The sequence below is a fragment of the Rhamphochromis sp. 'chilingali' genome (genome assembly GCF_963969265.1).
Source record: "Rhamphochromis sp. 'chilingali' genome assembly, chromosome: 1".
Classification (NCBI taxonomy): Eukaryota; Metazoa; Chordata; class Actinopteri; order Cichliformes; family Cichlidae; genus Rhamphochromis; species Rhamphochromis sp. 'chilingali'.
In genome coordinates this window covers 72,250,619-72,275,077 of record NC_137929.1, presented here as the reverse complement: position 1 = coordinate 72,275,077, position 24,459 = coordinate 72,250,619, and the positions used below count along the sequence as shown (strand labels likewise).

General features: G+C 39.2%; 2 protein-coding genes across 5 annotated transcripts in view; one reads left to right on the top strand and one right to left on the bottom strand.

Moving 5' to 3' along the window:
- LOC308396731 (uncharacterized protein) overlaps positions 1-24,459 on the bottom strand; it is a 525,219-nt gene that overhangs the window by 154,675 nt on the left and 346,085 nt on the right. The window lies entirely within an intron of this gene.
- Positions 5,286-24,459, top strand: part of LOC308395836 (protein NLRC3-like) — a 65,638-nt gene continuing 46,464 nt past the window's right edge. For 2 of the 4 annotated variants that reach the window (XR_013971478.1, XM_080880839.1), the window contains exons 1-7: positions 5,286-5,488; positions 11,250-11,365; positions 11,450-11,554; positions 15,007-15,108; positions 17,412-17,513; positions 19,818-19,919; positions 22,225-22,326. Coding sequence is in view for 3 of the 4 variants with exons in the window: in XM_080880839.1 (XP_080736965.1) it covers positions 11,277-11,365; positions 11,450-11,554; positions 15,007-15,108; positions 17,412-17,513; positions 19,818-19,919; positions 22,225-22,326 (602 nt within the window). In the remaining variant the exon portion in view is untranslated. The remainder of the gene's footprint in view (positions 5,489-11,249; positions 11,366-11,449; positions 11,555-15,006; positions 15,109-17,411; positions 17,514-19,817; positions 19,920-22,224; positions 22,327-24,459) is intronic. The other 2 variants (XM_080880838.1, XM_080880837.1) reach the window with 2 other exon arrangements.

Sequence of the window (24,459 nt, the reverse complement as noted above, 5' to 3'; positions counted from 1 at the left end):
GACCTCGATTATTTGGACCGAAGTACTCACACACACGCCCGCACTCAGTGCCATACACTCTCTTTATTTTGCTGGCCAGCTAACACCATTGTTTTTTTTGTTTTGTTTGCATTCACAAAGACTATCCAAAGACATTTTGGTTGTTGTCAAATAGACACTCTCTGATTACGGACTGAGGAGGTTGTGGTGTTACAACCCCAGGACTGAGAAAAAAAAAAGACTTTACATAATATCTTCACTTGTCTCCTGGCTAGGAGAAGTGACTATTGTTCGTTCTCCTGCCAGACGCCTCGCTGCTGTGCTGTCTCGCTGGTGCCATTAAAGGACAAGTGGCTGCCATCCGTTCATCCATCCGGACCTCGATTATTTAAGATAAGATAAGATAAGATAAGATAAGATAAGATAACCTTTATTAGTCCCACACGTGGGAAATTTGTTTTGTCACAGCAGGAAGTGGACAGTGCAAAAGTTATGAGGCAAAAATTAGAATACAATAAGAACTAGAAAGATTTGCATTTCCTGCGAAAATGCAGTGTGGATGCTTTAAAGCTGAAGCTGTATGCAAAAACTAGCTGAAAAAGCTGAAAAGTTGCAGAAATTGTAAAAACTTTGCAGAAGCAAAGGAACTTTGCTAAAATGGAATAACTTAGCAGAACTGCAATATCTTAGAGGAAACATAATACTTGGCAGAAATACAATAGCATAGCAGAACTTAGCAGAAATATTGTAACTTACCAGAAACATGATAACTTCTCAAAAATACAAGAATTTAGGAGAAATAGTATAAGATAACAGAAAGAATATATTTAGCCAAAAATACTTAAGCATTACAGAAACACTATGATTTAGAAAAATAGTACAACAGAGCAGAAATACTGTGATTTACCAGAGACACTGTGATGAACTATGAATATTGTAATTTTAAATCAATACTATGTTTTAGCACAAATACTATAATTTGACAGAAATACTATATTTAGCACAAATCTTATAAAATAGCAGAAATAGTATGATTTAGCACAATAGTAATAACTTAAACAGAAAAATTGGAAAAGCAAAATGGACAGCTGAAAAAATGCTGAACATGCTGAGGGTCCCTCAAATATACTTGTTAAATGAAAAAAATTGGCAAAAAAAATATAACAGCCACACAATCACAAATATGGACACATATGGAAACACACATGCACAGAGAGAGACACACACAAGATCCAATTCAGTCAACCAGTCTAAATATATTGAATTTGAATCTTACAATGAGATCATCCCATAAAAAGGCTTCCTCTCTCTCTCTCTCTCTCTCTCTCTCTCTCTCTCTCTCTCACACACACACACACACACACACACACACACACACACACACACACAGAGAAGTAAGTTTCTAGCTCAGTCAAGCAGCCTTGGAGCTGCTGAATTTGAATCCACCAATCAGAGAGCCTGTGCACTTTTTCCCGCCAAAACAGGTGCATGCAGCACAGAGAGACACAGGATTTTTGCAGTCTATTTCTCATAATGATGACTCCCCTCAAACAAATGACCATAATTTCCTAACCGTAGGGGCTAGAACGGTCATTCTTACACCGTTTTGTTCAGAAGAGATGGGGGAATCTTAAAGTGTTGACAATTTATCATTAAAATATGAATTATTAAAGATAATTGACTTCTAATGCACCATAACTGAGTAGAGCAAAGCAAAAACTGCCTTGACTTGCCCTCAAACAACGCTTTCTAACTCTAAATCTATTTGGAGTATCAATATCATTCTTTCACCGTAAGAGACAGCAGGCTTTGGTGAACAATCATGGAAATTTTCAGGTCTCTGTGGAAATCCATTAAAAAGATATGACGAGAGAAAAAAGTGGTTCATTTCCAGAGTTTGAAATCTGAAGAAATCTGAGCGAAGGACGAATTTCCTACCCTCAAACAAGTCTAACTCATTTCAGAACGGTAATAGGTGAGAAAATAATTCTTGAATTGTGAGCGTCAGGAGTGTCTGAAGATATACTGGGACAAGCCTTATGTCTTAACTTTGCTTCGTTGAGGAGATATGATGATTCGAATATGCCTCTCATTACAGAAATCCAGCGGTGATTTTGAACAAGCTCTCCATTGACTTTCTATGGAGAGTTTTGCGACTTTGTGTTGGTCTGAGGAGATTTGCCAAAATTCTATAAATCCCACAACAATGATAGTGACATTTTCGGAAACCCAGCAAAAATACCTACGTTTTGATGTATAATTTGTGGAAGTTGAGTGAAGATTGAGCAAGTAGCAAGAAGTTGTTCGGACATGAAGAGAAGACTGCAAAACCTTCAGTGGCAGACTGGAAGCCAAGTGCATAGCAACCATAACAACGCATGTATTTTCTGAAAAATCACAATTTTGCAACTGAAAACTTTAAGAGGCATAAAAGTAAAACGGTAAAAGATTTGAAAAAGCTGAATCATACCTGAATAGCCCAATAATTTGAGAACATTTTAAAGTTTGAATGGTTGTTTTACGTGAAAATATGAGGAAGTAGTTAAGTTTCAGAAACAAGAAAATTTTAGCAGAATTGCAGAAGTTTCCCATTCATTTCAATGGGACAAATTAAGCTTAATATTTTAAAAAGTATAATAGTGAAAAATACCAAAAGACATAGCAGGAATTAGCAGAAATAGCAGAATATTTTAAAATTTGAACGGTGAAAATCGGCTGAAAATTGTGGAAGTAGTTAAGTGCCAAAAAGTGTACGGAAGTCCCAAGAGGAACTCAATAGTGTGGATGCTTAAAGCATCCACACAATAAATACAGTACACAGCTGTACAGAATAGAATAAAATAAAATACTATATACAGTAGAATAAAATAGAATAAATATACAATAAGATAAAAATAGAATACAAATACAAATGCTATATACAACTGAGTAAAAATACAACGATGACAGAAAGGATTATTGCACTTAGTATTATTGCATATGTATGGATGTGTGTGCTTGATCAGTTAAAGTCTTTATTATGGAGTCTGACAGCAGTGGGGAGGAAAGACCTGCGAAATCTCTCCGTCCCACACCGTGGGTGCCGCAGTCTCCCACTGAAGGAGCTGCTCAGTGCTGTCACAGTCTGCTGCATGGGGTGGGAGACGTTGTCCAACAGGGATGACAGCTTAGCCGCCGTTCTCCTGTCACTCACCACCTCCACTGGGTCCAGAGGGCATCCTAGAACAGAGCTGGCCCTTCGGATCACCCTGTTCAGTCTCTTCCTGTCCCCAGCAGAGATGCTGCCGCCCCAGCAGACCACGCCATAAAAGATAGCAGAAGCCACAACAGAGTCATAGAAGGTCTTCAGGAGTGGGCCCTCCACTCCAAACGACCTGAGTCTCCACAGCAGGTACAGCCTGCTCTGCCCTTTCCTGTAGAGGGCGTCTGAGTTATGAGTCCAGTCCAGTCTGTTGTTCAGATGAACACCAAGGTACCTGTAGCTGTCCACAGCCTCAATGTCCATACCTTGGATGTTCAGTGGTTGCAGTGGAGAATGCTTGTGCCTGCGGAAGTCTACCACCAGCTCCTTGGTTTTACTGGCGTTGATCTGGAGGTAGTTCAGCTGGCACCAGTCCACAAAGTCTTGAGTCAGTCCTCTGTACTCCTTGTCGTCCCCATCAGTGATGAGGCCGACTATTGCAGAGTCATCAGAGAACTTCTGCAGGAAGCACTGGGTGGAGTTGTGGGAGAAGTCTGCAGTGTAGATGGTGAAGAGGAACGGAGTACCGAAGTACTCACACACACGCCCGCACTCAGTGCCATACACTCTCTTTATTTTGCTGGCCAGCTAACACCATTGTTTTTTTTGTTTTGTTTTGTTTTGTTTTGTTTGCATTCACAAAGACTATCCAAAGACATTTTGGTTGTTGTCAAATAGACACTCTCTGATTACGGACTGAGGAGGTTGTGCTGTTACAACCCCAGGACTGAGAAAAAGGACTCTTTACATAATATCTTCACTTGTCTCCTGGTTAGGAGAAGTGACTATTGATGGAAATATTTTTCTTCTTCATGTCTTTGTTTACATTGTATCCCAGAGAAGTTTTAAGATGTTCAGGTTGAAACATTTGCACTTAGAGTCGGCTAAGTTTCTTTTGATGTATCCGTGTCACGCTGATGTTTAAGAGGGTATGTTAAGGACAGATGTGCTCCAGTCCAATCCTTTAACCTGGTATGGCAACAGCACCGCCTACAACTGCAAAGCTCTCCAGCGAGTAGTGCGGTGCTCTGAACGGATAATTGGAGATGAGCTTCCCTCCCTCCAAGACATCTACAGGAAGCGGTGCCTGAGGAAAGCGGGGAGGATCATCAAGGACTCCAGTCACCCCAGCCATAAACTGTTCAGACTGCTTCCATCAGGAAGGAGGTTCTGCAGCATCCGGTCCCGTACCAGCAGACTGAGAGACAGCTTCTTCCACCAGGCCATCAGACTGCTGAACACTTCATAGACACCTCAGCTTCACTACTGGAACTTCAACATTATGCACTCCACACTGTATATAAATGCCACTTGTTTTGCACAATATCCAACTACAAACCTCTGTATATTTTATATATTTTATTATTATTTTTTTTACTATTTAATTTGTAAAAATGTGTATACACACACACACACACACACACACACACACACACACACACACACACACACACACACACACACGTAGGAAAATATTTAGTATACACATCCAGAAATGCATACACTATTATATATTGTACATATATTTATTAGTTTCAGGTTGGCCATTCTTGTATTTTGCTCGTTTGTGTTGTTGTGTTTGCACATCTCTGTTGCTTGTGGGGCTCGCACACAAGAATTTAACTCACATGTGCTGTACCAATGTACCTGCACATGTGATGTGACAATAAAAGTGATTTGATTTGATTTTGATTTGATTTGATTTGATTTAAAGTGCTGGACATCGATGGTAAATTGCCATCAGACCCTAAATAAATTGTCCTCTGCTGTTATCCATATTGCTTCACTCATTCTTTGGTGAGTAGACGTATTGGTTACACCATGAGTAATAATGCTTCAAATATAATCATCAGTGTTTGAGCAGCTATGATGTCAGGGACAATCTAGACACGTGTGACAATACTGAACATGTCACATGACTCACCTTCAACATCATGTGATCCACTCTCAGTCTGCACTTTCATTCATGACTTCAACAGGTTGAAATGAGCTTTGAACCAACATCAGTTCAGTGCTGAAACATTCAAACGCTGCAGGAAGAACAACAACAAAGTGATGACACATGTTTGTGTTTCAAACAGGAAAACCGGCAGAAATGAATCAACCAAGGTGTTGGTTGAAGATTTGTGAATTTCCAAGTTTCACTTGAATGCAACACGGACTTCCTTCTGAGTGTCCTCAAACGCCTCTCTGGGTGTTTCCTTCCTGCTCAAAGTTCGTCTTTGCTGAGCTTCGTGGAGTGGCGCTTGTTGTTGGTGTGAAGAAACTGTAAGTTTTCTTTGTTTCCTCCTTTAACAGTTTGTCTTTAGGAACTTTACTGTTTGTTCTGCTCATGTTGGATTTATTCACACAACAAACTGTGCGTGTTTGTATTTCCGGTCTCTCCGTTAAAGTCAGTGTGTAATGTTTTCTAACGAGGCCGAGTGTGTCCGCCATTTTTTGTTAGTGTGTGATCAGACTCCGGGAGTCGGACCAAACACACTGAATGTGGTCTGATCTCGGCCGGAGAGCCTCTGAGCTCCGGGTGTTTATATTTACAGGGACAGCAGGATATTACTTAATATTTAGATATATTTGCTTAAATTAATATTTAGGATAGAAGTGTGCTAGATACAGATTCAACATGGCGGTCTTAAAAATACTGCGCCACAAACAGTTGGCTCCGCTCCAACAGGAAGAAGTGTTACAGAAGTTATTGTAGTTCACTAAAACTGAACTCACAACTAAAACTAGAGCTCAAAAAGTTCAAACAGAAATAAAAACTAAACACAAAAAATGAAGCTAAATTATTGATAATAATAAATGAAATTAATTTGGAAGATTAAACAACGTTTTATAGGAAATGTCCTGTTAGTGTTTTTTAGTTTGGCTAAAAAAAACAACAAAAATGAAAAACGTGCCTCATTATTTTTCAATAGACATTTATTTATGACAATGAAGGCTATTCTATTCTATTATTTAGATGTTGGATGTGAGTCACGGCTTTCAGAGTTCAGTTTGTAATGCCTGCATTAATCTCTGACACAGACCCTGAATACATAATAAATAAAACTAACATCTAAATTTAAAGAAGCAAACAAAACCCGATTAAACTATAATATAAAGTATAACACCTGTGCTGTCTGTGGATATGTTTTGGGTTTCAGCCATCACAGATGCCTTGTTCATAAGGACTCCTTGGTGGATTTGCTGGTATGCTTTGGTGTATTGTCAGGCTGCAGTGTCCACTTCCTCTTCAGCTTTAATTTTTTAACAGATGGTTTCACATGTTCTTCAAGCACCCCCTGATACACAGTCAGATGATGATCTATGATGGTGATCTGGCCAAGTGCTGCTGCAGCAAAGCATCCCCAAACTATGATACTGCCACCTCCATGCTTCACAGTTGGTATGAGGTTCTTTTCTTTGAAGATTGGATTTGGTTTACGCCAAACATCTTGACTGCTCTGGGGCCCGTTCTTCGTACCGCGCTAAGTGAGTTAGCTGGATGAGATTGTTGACGATTTCGCGTGATCTTGGATCGTTCGGTTCCCCGAAGCCCATCCGGGACTTGCTGTCATAGCAACAGAGCCGTAAGCGTAAACCTGCTGGGGAGCAGGTTTACTTTATGTAAACAGGATTAGATCGCGGCCACGCAGGTATGCCCGCGTCATTCATACGAAAGCAACAGCGATATTCCACCACTGTTTCACCATAAATAAATAACATCAATGTAACTAAAGATAATGCAGCACTTGATCCTTTTATTGATTTCACACAGATACATACAGGTCATTCCCTAAAAAAGGGAAATGTACTATTAACATTCTATTACATGTATGTGATTATTACAGATGTAATTCATATTTCAGAGTAGTAATTGTAAATTACTTCGTGTAATCAAGATGAGAGACCACGGCTATAAAAGCGAAGGTGGATTTGGGAAGCCTGTCGCAGCCATGTCCTGTCCGTATACGCGAGCCACCCATTGCGGAAGGTGCAAGATTGATAAGGAGAGTCCTCAGAATTCAGCGTATATTGCGGGATAGACAGGATCCTTTAGCTCAGCGCGACAGTGTGCTCATAGAGAGATATCGATATTCCCGTGAGGGTATTATTTACTTAACCAACTTGTTGACGAGGGGGTGCAGGACCACCACCTGTCTTTGTTTGCTCTGCCCTTTTCTTGGTTGCTGTTATAAACAAACAATAATAATAATAATAATAATAATAATAATAATAATAATAATAATAATGGATACTTTATTGATCCCCATGGGGAAATTACTTGTTTTTCTCTGCATTTGACCCATTCACTCAGTGAAGCAGTGGGCAGCCCACTAAGCAGGCGCCCGGGGAGCAGTGTGTAGGGACGGTACCTTGCTCAGGGGTACCTCAGGGTAGCCGTTAAGTGGATTCGAACCGCCGACCTTCCGATCATGGGGCGACCACTTTACCTACTGAGCTATCCCTGCCCAAACAAACAGATTATTCCAGGGTCTCTTTCCAAGAGACTAAAAGCAATATAAGTGATAAATATTACCATTCTGTAGAATATTCTTATATTTCACTTTTACCTGTTCCCATGTTCTAGTGGGTCCTGTCGTGGCTCTAATGTGAAAGAGGATAAAATATAACATATTATAATATAATGTAATATAATATTGGATAATATAGTGTAATATAATAAATCTACCCTACCGCCTACTGGTGTTGGCCAGAGGGGCCGATGGCGCGATATGGCAGCCTGGCTTCTGTCAGTCTGCCCCAGGGCAGCTGTGGCTACAACCGTAGCTGCCTCCACCAGTGTGTGAATGTGAGAGTGAATGAATAGTGGCATTGTAAAGCGCTTTGGGTGCCTTGAAAAGCGCTATATCAATCCACTCCATTATTATTGTTATTATTAAATTACTTACGAGTTTAATTTGTCAGCAACTTCCTGCCAGCCCTCGCTCCTTGCTTTTGCAGCCTTTGCAGTGTTCCCTTGCGTTCTGATTAAACTCTGAAACTCCTGAAATCCCTCACTCATGAGTTCTTGCTCTGCTGCCGAAAAATACCGAGCCGAGCGCGCTCCGTCGACATTTTCGCCGACCAATCAGAGGGTTGCCGATCAATGTTTCTACTATCGATGCGTAGCCCCTTTTACGACACCCAGTGATGTCACATTACTGCGTCCAGCTGTACTAATCGTCAACAGCAGGTGTGTTCGGGGAACCGGATTAGCGCGCTCACGGTTAGCGCGATGGTTTGGTCTTGGATGTTTCATTTGATCTTGGATGTAGTAAGCGACGTACGAAGCACAGGGCCCTGGTGTCCAAATGACTCATCTCTCCAAAGAACTTTATTCCAGAAGTCGTGGTCTTTGTCTGCGTTCGGTCTGACTTCAGTCTAGCCTTAATGTTTCTCGTGGCGATCGTGGCTCAAGAGCTGGAAGTTCGTCTTGTAATCGGAAGGTTGCCGGTTCGAGCCCCGGCTCGGACAGTCTCGGTCGTTGTGTCCTTGGGCAAGACGCTTCACCCGTTGCCTACTGGTGGTGGTCAGAGGGCCCGGTGGCGCCAGTGTCCGGCAGCCTCGCCTCTGTCAGTGCGCCCCAGGGTGGCTGTGGCTACGATGTAGCTGCCATCACCAGTGTGTGAATGGGTGGATGACTGGATGTGTAAAGCGCTTTGGGGTCCTTAGGGACTAGTAAAGCGCTATACAGGCCATTTACCATTTACCATTTTCTCAGAGAGCAATGGTTTTCTCCTTCCACAGCTCCTGTGAAAGTCAAACTTGTGTAGTCTCTTCCTGATAGTAGAGTTAGTTAGTGAGGAGCACACCAAACTCAATCTGAGGTTTAAATAGGGCTCCTTTAAAATGCTGCGTAACAATTAGGGCTGGGTATCGTCACTGATTTCTAGAATCGATTCGATCCACGATTCGATTTCATTCGATTTGATTTGAATCTGGGAAATTTTGACAGTCAGAAATATAATTCAGATCAGTACATTTACATATTTTTGTATCTATAAAAAGGAAGCTGACACACACAAGACTTTATCAAATGTGTAAACATCACAGCAGAGGCCTTTGTGTCAAAGTAGCTGAGGATAAAACACAGAAACACATGAAGGTGATTTTCCTGGCCTGGGATTTTATAAAAATATTCTGCAGTACATCAAAAACGAAAGAAAACCATTAATCAACATATGAACATCACCTCTGACGTTACAGCGGTTTTATTAGAGACACGGCGTTTTGCATAATTTTAAAAAGTTTAAATTTGTTCAGTATTGAACAGCAGAAATGAGGTTTTCTTTTCGGAAGAATGTAAAAGGAAAAAAAAAAAGTCGGCCGACAGCCTGTAAATAACGGTAGACTTGTGCCTAACAAGCAAGCGAATAATGCAGAAAACAGAGAGAGAGAGCTGTGCATGAAGTGTGACTTTATTGTGGTGGAAGCAAAACAGTAAAAGAGTGAATTCATGACGATGTTTATGTGAAGCGTAGTTTGGATCTTCTTTTGCTGCTGGTTCGGTCAATATTGTTTGGAGAGAGATCAAACCAACAGCTTTAGACTCTGCGCATAAAGGGCGTGAACACAAAGCGCCCACAGATCAGAATCAGCGAGCTGTCGGCTTTCAGCCCCGACTGTGAGAAAGGCGACATCTAACTGATTCTGATCCGCGGGTCGCGCTGTGTGTTTGTACCTGCTCTCATTTACTGTCTTAACTGTTTGGTGGTTCTTGAAATTTTGTGAGATGTCACCAGAGATTCTGGCATTTCGGACAAAATAAATTTATATTAAAAATCGATTCAGGATTTTAATGAATCGATTTTACGTTATCCAAGCCAGAATCGATTTTAATCGATGAATCGATTATAAAAACCCAGCCCTAGTAACAATCTACTGATCATGTGCACCTAACGTGATGTTTAACCAGTTTAAGTAGGATGACAGGTGGGGGTGTACTAATTTAGTCCTCACCAGAAATTGCATTCTTTCTAAATTACATTTCACATAAAGTTTTAAAAAGGATTTTCTTATTTTTTAATTGTTTAGTTATGTTATTTGGCTCAAAAACATCCATTTTTATTGCGTGAAGGAAAAATAAATACAACACTCGACCAGGATAAAACACAAAACTAAACGAACACACAGCCATGAGGGAGGTCGCGATGCAGGACAGAGGGAGACACACACATAAATGTGGGCAAATGGGGACGGCAGCACAGCTGAAGGTGAGCTAACTTACGAAACAGGCAAACAAAGCTGAACAGGAAGCGCACCAGACTACCAAAAGTAAAACAGGAAACACTATGGCGCAGACTAACTCACACAAGAGGTTGCTTTTGTGTGGAAAAGACTTTCAGGGTTAGGGAGATAATGGGAGGAGACAGCGAGGCGATGTGGAAACGAGACAGAGTGAGGAGAGATTGAAGCATTAGGAGAGACAGGGAACAAACTGAAGGACATAAACACAGAGACACAAGGGGAACCAAGGAAGAATATTAGAAACTCAAGTCAGACTAACCTAAAGACTGCTAATGTAACTAAAAAAAAGTGGTTTAAAAATAAAAATGCGAATGAGCCGCACTCTACTGTATTTCTATATGTTAAAACCAAGTAACACTTACTGATTTCTGTTTGTACACAGACATGATTTAAGTGACAAGTGCAGACGTCAGGACCTTATTAGTGTTTGACCCCAGCTCTTGGTCTCTCACAGATACAGTGTAACAGACCAATTTCTATAAGATATCTGTATTCTAGCTAAAGCACTTCTGGATGGATGCAAACTGTTGCCTTGTACCTGTGATGTGTGCAATGACAATAAAGTTGAATTCTATTCTGTTCAGTTTCTGATGGCACAAAGTTCTGCTCATATCACGGCTCCACCTAGTGGCCTGATAGCAGAGCAGCTGATGGCAGCTTCCTCTGCCTCACACTGCTGTCTGACTGCATCCAGCTGACACTGAGATGAAGCAGGAAAGAAGCAGCTGATGTTTGGACAGCACACATGATGGACATCAGCTGATGTGCACATGAATGATTTGTGTTTCCTCTGCAGGTAGAAAGTGTGTGTGAGCTGAGCAGCATGGATCAGTGTGAGGACAGAGAGGAGGGAGCCCCTCCCTCTAAAAGCACTCTGTGTGGGGAACATGAGAGCCAGACCAAAGCTCAGAGGTGAGACGACCATCTCTAACTGTCCATGACTCTTCTCCATGTCACAGCTCAGCACTCACATCACTGCTCCATCATTATTCACAGGAACCAGCCTGGACCTCCACCCAGCTGTGTGTCCTGTAAGAGTGACCAGTCTAAAGAAGACCTCGGCATTACTTTTAAAGGCCAGCCTGTGTCTGCTGCAGAGAGGTGAGCTGTTAGCAACATGAACTGATGTCAGTTTGGTGTCTGATTGTTGTTTCCTGCTCTCCAAACTGCATCTCTGGATCAGTCAAAGATCTAAAGACACAGGGGTAGAGTTCTAACAGTTTCTCTTTTGTTAAAGACCAACACCATGTACAGCCTCAGCTTATATCTTAAAATCACCAAACCAGCTATGTTGTTTCTCTCTGTGCAGCAGTGACCGATCATTTATTGACTAATAATCTGCAGAACAATATGCTGTGTGGATTATTAATGAACTAGAGCAGCGGTCCCCAACCTTTTTTGCGCCACGGACCGGCCTTTAAGGTGTCGCGGATAAATACAACAAAATAAAACTAGTACCGGTACCAAAAAAAAGATTTATTCATAACACACGTGAAAAGACCCAGGGAAACAGAGTTAACGATAAAAACTATAACACAATAATGCTGAAAACCGATAAAAACCCTGAAAACCAGACATTTCACACCTGAGCCTCAACTCTCGCAGCCCGGTACCAAACGACTCACGGACCGGTACCGGTCCGGGGCCCGGGGGTTGGGGACCGCTGAACTAGAGAACAAAATGCTGAATGTTTGGAGCTGAAATGTAATCATTTCTTAATGTTCAGTGGAAAAAAGCTGACGGGGCTGAAATGCACTGAATCGTTCACCTGAAAGCCAAAGTGCAGAACTGTTGAAAGCTGAAGTTCAGACAGAAGAAGTTTCAAAGTTGGAAAGTAGCTGAACATGTTTAAAATGTACATTTCTGTTCTTGATCTTCTGTCATGTTCCAAGAGGGAAGGAGATTAGACCCAGAACACAGACTGGTAGTTAGAGTTATTCTGGGATGCTGGGCTGGTAGCTCCCTCCAGTCAGAGAGGGGGCACAGAGATGTCTGCATATACTTTAATGGAAGTTAACAGCAGCTCAGCAGTACAGCAGTAGGCTTACTGAACAAGTGTGGCAGGAGCAGACTGGAACTCCAGGACTGACATAATGAATTAATTAAATAAATAATTAATTAAATAAATATTTATGACACAAATACACAAACTACCGTTTTAATATTTTTTTAGCAGAGAATGTAGTGGTTTAATCTTCATGTGTCTGGTCGGTTTGTCAAGATACAGCCTCTTTGCAAAAGTGCTTCGATGATTTCGGAGATGTCTGCCCAGTCTCACGGCAAAGCGTGGGATAGACCCGCTCGCCTCGCAAGCAATCCCACCGACAAAGCGCAGGCCCCGGTACACAGCTGTAGTAACCCCCGCTGACTTCTTTTACTGAGGTTATATTTATCGATGTTTTATTTCCTGATGTTCTTGTGTGTCCTACGTGTTTCAGTCTGAATTATAACTAACATTAAAAACATGTTTAAGGAGGAGAGAGAGCAAATAAATCTGTTTAACATCTGATCTTTGGGTTTTTGTTCAGTAATCAGCGTGACCTGTGTATAAACACATAAAAGAGATAACGTTGGTGTTTCCGTCATGTAGTAACTGCTGGCTTTAACTGTACAAAGGTTGTTCCACACTATGAAACACATACAGACTTCATGATGTTCGGCTAATATTTTTATTGTGAATATTAATCATGCTGACCTCGCTCTGTACACCACGCAGCGAGGTCAGCATATCCACGATATCCTCAGCTCCATGAGTTAGTCAGCTGGGAAACTCTGTGTTATCTAACGGGTCATCTACAAATATGTCACGGCTCATATCAGTATGATTTTACAGAAGATCATCCGTATTACTGCCAACTATTCCAGAGATGTGAAAATCTACAGCATAAAGACCACAAACACATAGCAGTGTAACAACACTGTAGCAGAGATGAAGCGTCAGTTTGTCACAAAGTGGAATGAAAGTGATTGGTTGAACAGGTGTGATCTGTGTTTTCTGCATTTCCATCAGTGTAAGAGCCTCAGCAGCAGATCAGAATAACAGTTACACATTTAATAAATCACCAAATGAAACGAGCAAACCTGCTCTGACAGTTTGAGTTTGTGTTCCCTCAGCTGCAGACTCGCTGCTGTTTACCTACTAACATGTTTAGTTTTAAAGGACACCTTCCTGCCTTTAGTCTCCTTCATGAGCAGTATTAGTTTCTTCTAACGTCCAGAAGTCTGCACCATGTGTTTCATAGTTTGTAACAAGCCTTTGACAGGTTGCAGACTTCATGATGAACATGCTGTTGCAAACCCTGCTCCTCTCGGTGGAAATGCGCCTTCTCTTTCCTCTTTGTATAAAACATTTAAAAGTCAGTTTACTCTCAAGATTCACTGTTAAATCCAAAACACACCAGATAAAGAAAAGCGAATAGTTCAGACTAACACATGTGCCACTGAACCATTAAAGGTCTGTGAAACTATGCAGTTATGAAACGTAACTTTAACCTCAGCCAAACCGATTTGCTCAGTTGGAAATAAAACAGTAAACGTGACCCGACAGACAGAACCTGAGTGAATGAAGTCCAGCGTTGAACCACTGAGAGCTGAGCTGAGGTTTCACTGCACCATCTTTTACATTTGGATAGTTTTATCAGTAAATGATGTTAGTGATAAAGAAATGTGTTCACAGAGACAGTTATGAAACTATCTGAGCTGATTTGCTGAGTTGTAAATAAAGCAATGACCTTTACGTGACCCGGGAACCTGATTGAATAAAGTCCAATGTTTAACGTCCACTCACAGTTAAAGACTGTGACATCACCAGGTAACGTGGGCGTGTTCCTGAATCAGCAGCAGGTGTTAAACAGCGGACAGGTGAGCAGCATATCTGCAGGTAAAGTGAGGCTCCGTCGAGCTCATGGCTGGTGTCGTGAGGAAAATGTCAGCTTGTGCTCGATACACGATCAATTCTGAGCAGACATGTACTTTCTGTTAAACGTTAACTGTCCAGCAAACCAACCAATGACATTAGGACAGTCTTCCTTTGGGCTCCGCCTCCATATAGTCCACAGTCAGTTAACTGCTGCTCAGAGAGCTGCCCACAGTGTGAAGCTGCAGCACATTGTTTGTGTGCAGAATAGTAATGACAACAAAAACCATTTAGCAAACAGTTTAATGTTGGTGAAACTCTGAACAGGCATCAGCACAGCCGCCTGCATCATTCTTCAGTGTTGTACCATGACCAGGTTAAACTGGCATAATGGTTTCTATCAAAAATAACATGTCAGTTATTCTCTGATTCCAAACAAAGTTCACTCTAACATTAAGACATGAGTTACAGAAATAATTCTGCACTGACATTATAATCAGTGTTGACTCTGGTTGATTGTCTGACTGTGTTTGTGAGCTGAGAGGAAATGAAAATGAGTTTGTAACCAAAATCAGTTTTGTCCAGTTTTCCTGTAAAAAGCTGAACTCTAATCTAAGAGGATGTTACTGACAGGAAACAGCTGCATTATCTGCAGTCTGTGTGATCACAGCTGCTTCAATCATGTTTGTGTCTGCAGAGGTCAGAGGTCACAGTCTGCAGGGTCCAGCTGTCCGTCTGTGAGGAGTGACGATTCCAAACCTGAACCTCCATACTTCAGTGCTGAACCTGGAGCAACGAGGTCAGAGAGCTGAACTCACTGAGTTACAGAAATAATTCTGCACTGACATTATAATTGTATAGATGCTGATTAAGCATGCACACTATTGAGTTCCTGTTTCTCTTTATACTTATTCTTCAAGTTGCTTTCACCATTCAAATTTCACAATATTCTTCTATTTCTGGAGATGGGTGCTATGACTTTTGGTAGTTATGACTATTATACTTTTTAAAATATTAAGCTTTAATGCAATTTTTTTGTGCCATTGAAATGAATGGGAAACTTCCAAAATTCTGCTAAAACTTGCTTGTTTTTGAAACTTATCTACTTCGTCATACATTCACATAGAACAACCATTCAAACTTTAAAATGTTCTCAAATTATTGGGCTATTCATGTATGATTCAGCTTTTTCAGATCTGTTACTGTTTTCAACTTATCCCTCTTTAGGTTTTGAGTTTCATCTTTGTGATTTTTCAGAAAATACATGCGTTGTTATGGTTGCTATGCAGTGGGCTTTCAGTGTGCCACTGTACCTTTCTCAATCTTCTCTTCATATCTGAACAACTTCTTGCTACTCACTCAATTTTCACTCAACCCCCACAAATTATACATCAAACGTAGGTATTTTTGCTGGCTTTCAGAAAATGTCACTATCATTGTTGTGCGATTTACAGAATTTTTGCAAATCTGCTCAGAGCAACACAAAGTCTGAAAACTCTCCATAGAAAGTCAATGGAGAGTTTGTTCAAAATCACTGCTGGATTTCTCTAATGAGATGCATTTTTGAATCGTTATATCTCCTCAACGCAATGAAGTTAAGACATGAGGCTTGTGCCAATAAATCTTCAGACACTCCTGACGCTCACAATCTGAGAATTTTTGTCTCACCTATTACCGTTCTAAGATGAGTCACGTTTGTTTGAGGGTAGGAAATTCGTCCCTCGCTCAGATTTCTTCAGATCTCAAACTCTGGAAATGAACCACTTTTTTCTCTTGTCATATCTTTTTGATGGTTTTCCACAGAGACCTGAAAATTTCCATGACTGTTCAGCAAAGCCTGCTGTCTCTTACGGTGAAAGAATGATATTGATACTCCAAATAGATTTAGAGTTACAAAGCGTTGTTTAAGGGCAAGTCAAGGCAGTTTTTGCTTCGCCTCTACTCAGTTATGGTACATTAGAAGTCAAATATCTTCAATAATTCATATTTTAATAATAAATTGTCAACACTGGAAGATCCCCCCCATCTCTTCTGAACAAAACGGTGTAAGAATGACCGCTCTAGCCCCTACGGTTAGCAAGTTATGGCCATTTGTTTGAGGGGAATCCTCAATATGAGAAATAGACTGCAACAAGCTCTTTCTCTGTGTGTGTAAAAGCCTGTACTTGGTTTGTAATTGTGTGTATCTGCTGCCTGTTATTTCTTTCTTTAAAATTTCATCCAATTTTTCACAATTGGACAAGTACATTTGAGGGAACCTAACCATGTTCAGCATTTTTTTTCAGCTGTCCATTTTGCTTTTCCAATATTTCTACTTAAGTTATTGCTATTTTGCTAAATCATAGTATTTCTGCTACTTTTCAGTATTTGTGCTAAATACAGTATTTTTGCTTTTTATAGAATTACTGATAAATCATATTATTTTTGCAAAATCAAAATATTTTAACCAAATTATAGTATTTCTGCTCATTCATAGTATTTGTGCTAAATCAGTATTTCTGCTAAATTATAGTATTTCTTCTAAATCACAGTATTCTGCTCAGAGTATTTCTGCTATATTGCAGTATTTTTTCTAAATCATAGTATTTCTGCAATGTTTAAGTATTTTTTGCTAAATATAGTATTTCAGTTATCTTATACTATTTCTCCTTAATTCTTGCATTTCTGAGAAGTTATCATGTTTCTGCTAAGCTCTCCTATGTTATTGTATTTCTGCCAAGTATTATGTTTCCTCTAAGATATTGCAGTTCTGCTAAGTAGTTACATTTTTGCTCAGTTCTTATGCTTCTGCAAAGTTATTACAATTTGTACAACTTTCAGCTTTTTTAGCTAGTTTTAGCAGACAGCTTCAGCGTTTCAGCATCCACACAGCATTTTTGCAGGAAATGCAAATTTTTCTAGTTAGTGTTGATTCTGGTTGATTTTGTGACTGTGTTTGTGAGCTGAGAGGAAATGAAAATGAGTTTGTAACCAAAATCAGTTTTGTCCAGTTTTCCTGTAAAAAGCTGAACTCTAATCTAAGAGGATGTTACTGACAGGAAACAGCTGCATTATCTGCAGTCTGTGTGATCACAGCTGCTTCAATCATGTTTGTGTCTGCAGAGGTCAGAGGTCACAGTCTGCAGGGTCCAGCTGTCCGTCTGTGAGGAGTGACGATTCCAAACCTGAACCTCCATACTTCAGTGCTGAACCTGGAGCAACGAGGTCAGAGAGCTGAACTCACTGAGTTACAGAAATAATTCTGCACTGACATTATAATTGTATAGATGCTGATTAAGCATGCACACTATTGAGTTCCTGTTTCTCTTTATACTTATTCTTCAAGTTGCTTTCACCATTCAAATTTCACAATATTCTTCTATTTCTGGAGATGGGTGCTATGACTTTTGGTAGTTATGACTATTATACTTTTTAAAATATTAAGCTTTAATGCAATTTTTTGTGCCATTGAAATGAATGGGAAACTTCCAAAATTCTGCTAAAACTTGCTTGTTTTTGAAACTTATCTACTTCGTCATACATTCACATAGAACAACCATTCAAACTTTAAAATGTTCTCAAATTATTGGGCTATTCATGTATGATTCAGCTTTTTCAGATCTGTTACTGTTTTCAACTTATCCCTCTTTAGGTTTTGAGTTTCATCTTTGTGATTTTTCAGAAAATACATGCGTTGTTATGGTTGCTATGCAGTGGGCTTTCAGTGTGCCACTGTACCTTTCTCAATCTTCTCTTCATATCTGAACAACTTCTTGCTACTCACTCAATTTTCACTCAACCCCCACAAATTATACATCAAACGTAGGTATTTTTGCTGGCTTTCAGAAAATGTCACTATCATTGTTGTGCGATTTACAGAATTTTTGCAAATCTGCTCAGAGCAACACAAAGTCTGAAAACTCTCCATAGAAAGTCAATGGAGAGTTTGTTCAAAATCACTGCTGGATTTCTCTAATGAGATGCATTTTTGAATCGTTATATCTCCTCAACGCAATGAAGTTAAGACATGAGGCTTGTGCCAATAAATCTTCAGACACTCCTGACGCTCACAATCTGAGAATTTTTGTCTCACCTATTACCGTTCTAAGATGAGTCACGTTTGTTTGAGGGTAGGAAATTCGTCCCTCGCTCAGATTTCTTCAGATCTCAAACTCTGGAAATGAACCACTTTTTTCTCTTGTCATATCTTTTTGATGGTTTTCCACAGAGACCTGAAAATTTCCATGACTGTTCAGCAAAGCCTGCTGTCTCTTACGGTGAAAGAATGATATTGATACTCCAAATAGATTTAGAGTTACAAAGCGTTGTTTAAGGGCAAGTCAAGGCAGTTTTTGCTTCGCCTCTACTCAGTTATGGTACATTAGAAGTCAAATATCTTCAATAATTCATATTTTAATAATAAATTGTCAACACTGGAAGATCCCCCCCCATCTCTTCTGAACAAAACGGTGTAAGAATGACCGCTCTAGCCCCTACGGTTAGCAAGTTATGGCCATTTGTTTGAGGGGAATCCTCAATATGAGAAATAGACTGCAACAAGCTCTTTCTCTGTGTGTGTAAAAGCCTGTACTTGGTTTGTAATTGTGTGTATCTGCTGCCTGTTATTTCTTTCTTTAAAATTTCATCCAATTTTTCACAATTGGACAAGTACATTTGAGGGAACCTAACCATGTTCAGCATTTTTTTTTCAGCTGTCCATTTTGCTTTTCCAATATTTCTACTTAAGTTATTGCTATTTTGCTAAATCATAGTATTTCTGCTACTTTTCAGTATTTGTGCTAAATACAGTATTTTTGCTTTTTATAGAATTACTGATAAATCATATTATTTTTGCAAAATCAAAATATTTTAACCAAATTATAGTATTTCTGCTCATTCATAGTATTTGTGCTAAATCAGTATTTCTGCTAAATTATAGTATTTCTTCTAAATCACAGTATTCTGCTCAGAGTATTTCTGCTATATTGCAGTATTTTTTCTAAATCATAGTATTTCTGCAATGTTTAAGTATTTTTTGCTAAATATAGTATTTCAGTTATCTTATACTATTTCTCCTTAATTCTTGCATTTCTGAGAAGTTATCATGTTTCTGCTAAGCTCTCCTATGTTATTGTATTTCTGCCAAGTATTATGTTTCCTCTAAGATATTGCAGTTCTGCTAAGTAGTTACATTTTTGCTCAGTTCTTATGCTTCTGCAAAGTTATTACAATTTGTACAACTTTCAGCTTTTTTAGCTAGTTTTAGCAGACAGCTTCAGCGTTTCAGCATCCACACAGCATTTTTGCAGGAAATGCAAATTTTTCTAGTTAGTGTTGATTCTGGTTGATTTTGTGACTGTGTTTGTGAGCTGAGAGGAAATGAAAATGAGTTTGTAACCAAAATCAGTTTTGTCCAGTTTTCCTGTAAAAAGCTGAACTCTAATCTAAGAGGATGTTACTGACAGGAAACAGCTGCATTATCTGCAGTCTGTGTGATCACAGCTGCTTCAATCATGTTTGTGTCTGCAGAGGTCAGAGGTCACAGTCTGCAGGGTCCAGCTGTCCGTCTGTGAGGAGTGACGATTCCAAACCTGAACCTCCATACTTCAGTGCTGAACCTGGAGCAACGAGGTCAGAGAGCTGAACTCACTGAGTTACAGAAATAATTCTGCACTGACATTATAATTGTATAGATGCTGATTAAGCATGCACACTATTGAGTTCCTGTTTCTCTTTATACTTATTCTTCAAGTTGCTTTCACCATTCAAATTTCACAATATTCTTCTATTTCTGGAGATGGGTGCTATGACTTTTGGTAGTTATGACTATTATACTTTTTAAAATATTAAGCTTTAATGCAATTTTTTGTGCCATTGAAATGAATGGGAAACTTCCAAAATTCTGCTAAAACTTGCTTGTTTTTGAAACTTATCTACTTCGTCATACATTCACATAGAACAACCATTCAAACTTTAAAATGTTCTCAAATTATTGGGCTATTCATGTATGATTCAGCTTTTTCAGATCTGTTACTGTTTTCAACTTATCCCTCTTTAGGTTTTGAGTTTCATCTTTGTGATTTTTCAGAAAATACATGCGTTGTTATGGTTGCTATGCAGTGGGCTTTCAGTGTGCCACTGTACCTTTCTCAATCTTCTCTTCATATCTGAACAACTTCTTGCTACTCACTCAATTTTCACTCAACCCCCACAAATTATACATCAAACGTAGGTATTTTTGCTGGCTTTCAGAAAATGTCACTATCATTGTTGTGCGATTTACAGAATTTTTGCAAATCTGCTCAGAGCAACACAAAGTCTGAAAACTCTCCATAGAAAGTCAATGGAGAGTTTGTTCAAAATCACTGCTGGATTTCTCTAATGAGATGCATTTTTGAATCGTTATATCTCCTCAACGCAATGAAGTTAAGACATGAGGCTTGTGCCAATAAATCTTCAGACACTCCTGACGCTCACAATCTGAGAATTTTTGTCTCACCTATTACCGTTCTAAGATGAGTCACGTTTGTTTGAGGGTAGGAAATTCGTCCCTCGCTCAGATTTCTTCAGATCTCAAACTCTGGAAATGAACCACTTTTTTCTCTTGTCATATCTTTTTGATGGTTTTCCACAGAGACCTGAAAATTTCCATGACTGTTCAGCAAAGCCTGCTGTCTCTTACGGTGAAAGAATGATATTGATACTCCAAATAGATTTAGAGTTACAAAGCGTTGTTTAAGGGCAAGTCAAGGCAGTTTTTGCTTCGCCTCTACTCAGTTATGGTACATTAGAAGTCAAATATCTTCAATAATTCATATTTTAATAATAAATTGTCAACACTGGAAGATCCCCCCCCCATCTCTTCTGAACAAAACGGTGTAAGAATGACCGCTCTAGCCCCTACGGTTAGCAAGTTATGGCCATTTGTTTGAGGGGAATCCTCAATATGAGAAATAGACTGCAACAAGCTCTTTCTCTGTGTGTGTAAAAGCCTGTACTTGGTTTGTAATTGTGTGTATCTGCTGCCTGTTATTTCTTTCTTTAAAATTTCATCCAATTTTTCACAATTGGACAAGTACATTTGAGGGAACCTAACCATGTTCAGCATTTTTTTTTCAGCTGTCCATTTTGCTTTTCCAATATTTCTACTTAAGTTATTGCTATTTTGCTAAATCATAGTATTTCTGCTACTTTTCAGTATTTGTGCTAAATACAGTATTTTTGCTTTTTATAGAATTACTGATAAATCATATTATTTTTGCAAAATCAAAATATTTTAACCAAATTATAGTATTTCTGCTCATTCATAGTATTTGTGCTAAATCAGTATTTCTGCTAAATTATAGTATTTCTTCTAAATCACAGTATTCTGCTCAGAGTATTTCTGCTATATTGCAGTATTTTTTCTAAATCATAGTATTTCTGCAATGTTTAAGTATTTTTTGCTAAATATAGTATTTCAGTTATCTTATACTATTTCTCCTTAATTCTTGCATTTCTGAGAAGTTATCATGTTTCTGCTAAGCTCTCCTATGTTATTGTATTTCTGCCAAGTATTATGTTTCCTCTAAGATATTGCAGTTCTGCTAAGTAGTTACATTTTTGCTCAGTTCTTATGCTTCTGCAAAGTTATTACAATTTGTACAACTTTCAGCTTTTTTAGCTAGTTTTAGCAGACAGCTTCAGCGTTTCAGCATCCACACAGCATTTTTGCAGGAAATGCAAATTTTTCTAGTTAGTGTTGATTCTGGTTGATTTTGTGACTGTGTTTGTGAGCTGAGAGGAAATGAAAATGAGTTTGTAACCAAAATCAGTTTTGTCCAGTTTTCCTGTAAAAAGCTGAACTCTAATCTAAGAGGATGTTACTGACAGGAAACAGCTGCATTATCTGCAGTCTGTGTGATCACAGCTGCTTCAATCATGTTTGTGTCTGCAGAGGTCAGAGGTCACAGTCTGCAGGGTCCAGCTGTCCGTCTGTGAGGAGTGACGATTCCAAACCTGAACCTCCATACTTCAGTGCTGAACCTGGAGCAACGAGGTCAGAGAGCTGTGATGACTCCTTTACATGTTTGTGTTTCCTGGATAAATATGACCTGAAACATCCTCAGATTGTTACAAAGGTTCATTAAAAAGAAAACAATGAAAGAGAAAAGATCCAAATGTTCGACTTGGTCATTTGCTGTTTGAGGACAGTGATGCTCATTTCTGTGGGGAAAGTGTGACCTGAGTGGCTTCATGTTTCAGGGCTGCTCTGATTGTGTGGATGCCTTAATAGGCATCCACACTATTGAGATCCTGTTTCTCTTTCTTCTTTATTGTGTGGATGCCTTAATAGGCATCCACACTATTGAGATCCTGTTTCTCTTTCTTCTTTATTGTGTGGATGCCTTAATAGGCATCCACACTATTGAGTTCCTGTTTCTCTTTATTCTTTATTATTCCGGGTGTTTCCGTACATTTTTCGCCGTGGATCTACTTCCACAATTGTTGTGCTATTTTCACCGTTCAAACTCTAAACTGTTCTGCTCTTTCTGCTTATGCCGGCTATGACTTTTGGTGTTTATTACTATTATACTTTTTAAAATATTACACTTTTTTCCTTTAATTTGTCCCTTTGAAATGAATGGGAAACTTCCACAATTCTGCTAAAACTTTCTTGTCTTTGAAACTTAACTACTGCCTCATACTTTCACCTAGAAACTCCATTCAAACTTTAAAACGTTCTCAAATGATTGGGCTATTCCTGTGTGATTCAGCTTTTTCAGATCTTCTACCGTTTTCATCTTATCTCTCTTTAAGTCTTCAGTTGCAAAATTGTGATTTTTCAGAAAATACATGCGTTGCTATGGTTGCTATGCAATTAACTCAGAGGGGACAGTGAAACTGTTTGAATTTTCTCTTCATGTCCAAACAACTTCTTGCTACTCGCTCAATTTCCACTCAAGCCGCACAAATTATACATCAAAACGTAGGTATTTTTGTTGGCTTTCAGAAAATGTCCCTATCATTGTTGTGGGACTCATAGATATTTTGCAAATCTCCTCAGAGTAACACAAAGTGTGAAAACTCTCCATATAAACTCAATGGAGAGTTTGTTCAAAATCACCGCTGGATTTCTGTAATGAGAGGCATTTTCAAATTGTCATATCTCCTTAACGAAGCGAAGTTAAGACATGAGGCTTGTCCCCGTATATCTTCAGACACTCCTGATGCTCACAATTCAAGAATTATTTTCTCACCTATTACCGTTCTGAGATGAGTTAGACTTGTTTGAGGGTAGGAAATTTGTCCCTCGCTCAGATTTCATCAGATTTCAAATTCTGGAAATGAGTCACTTTTTTCTCTCATCATATCTTTTTGATGGATTTCCACAGAGCCCTGAAAATTTCCATGACTGTTCACCAAAGCCTGCTGTTTCTTACGGTGAAAGAATGATTTTGATGCTCCATATAGATTGAGTTACCAAAGGTTGTTTGAGAGCAAGTCAATGCAGTTTTTGCTTCGCCTCTACTCAGTTACAGTGTATTACAAGTCATATATCTTTAATAATTTATATTTTATCTCTGAATTATGAAGACCTGAAGATTCCCCCATCTCTTCTGAACAAAACGATGTCTGAATGACCGTTCTAGCCTCTACGGTTAGGAAATTATGGCCATTTGTTCGAGGGGAATCCTGAATGTCAGAAATACACTGAAGAAAACTCACACCTCTCTCTGTGTCTGTGTGTGTAAGGGCTGACTACAGCAGGTGCAGCTAATTTAACTGACCTACATATACCAAGCCCAGACTCTCCACAGCTCCTGTTCCCTTTACTCTCTGTGTATGTGTGTCTGTGTATCAATATTTCTCCTATGTTTAAGTATTACTCCTCAATCATAGTATTTCTGCTAAAGCAAAGTACTTCTACTACATCTAAGTACTTTTGCCAAATCATAGTATTTCTGCTAAATCATAGTATTTTTGCAAAAATCATGGTATTTGCGCAAAATCATGGTTTTGGGGCCAAATATTTCTGTTATTTTATAATGTATGTGCTGAATATATTATATGTGCCAAATCACAGTATTTATCCCAAATTATAGTATTTATGCCAAATTACAGTATTTCTGCTAAAACGCAGAAATAGTACCTTTTAGCAGGAATTTCTACCAAAAGATAGTACTTCTGC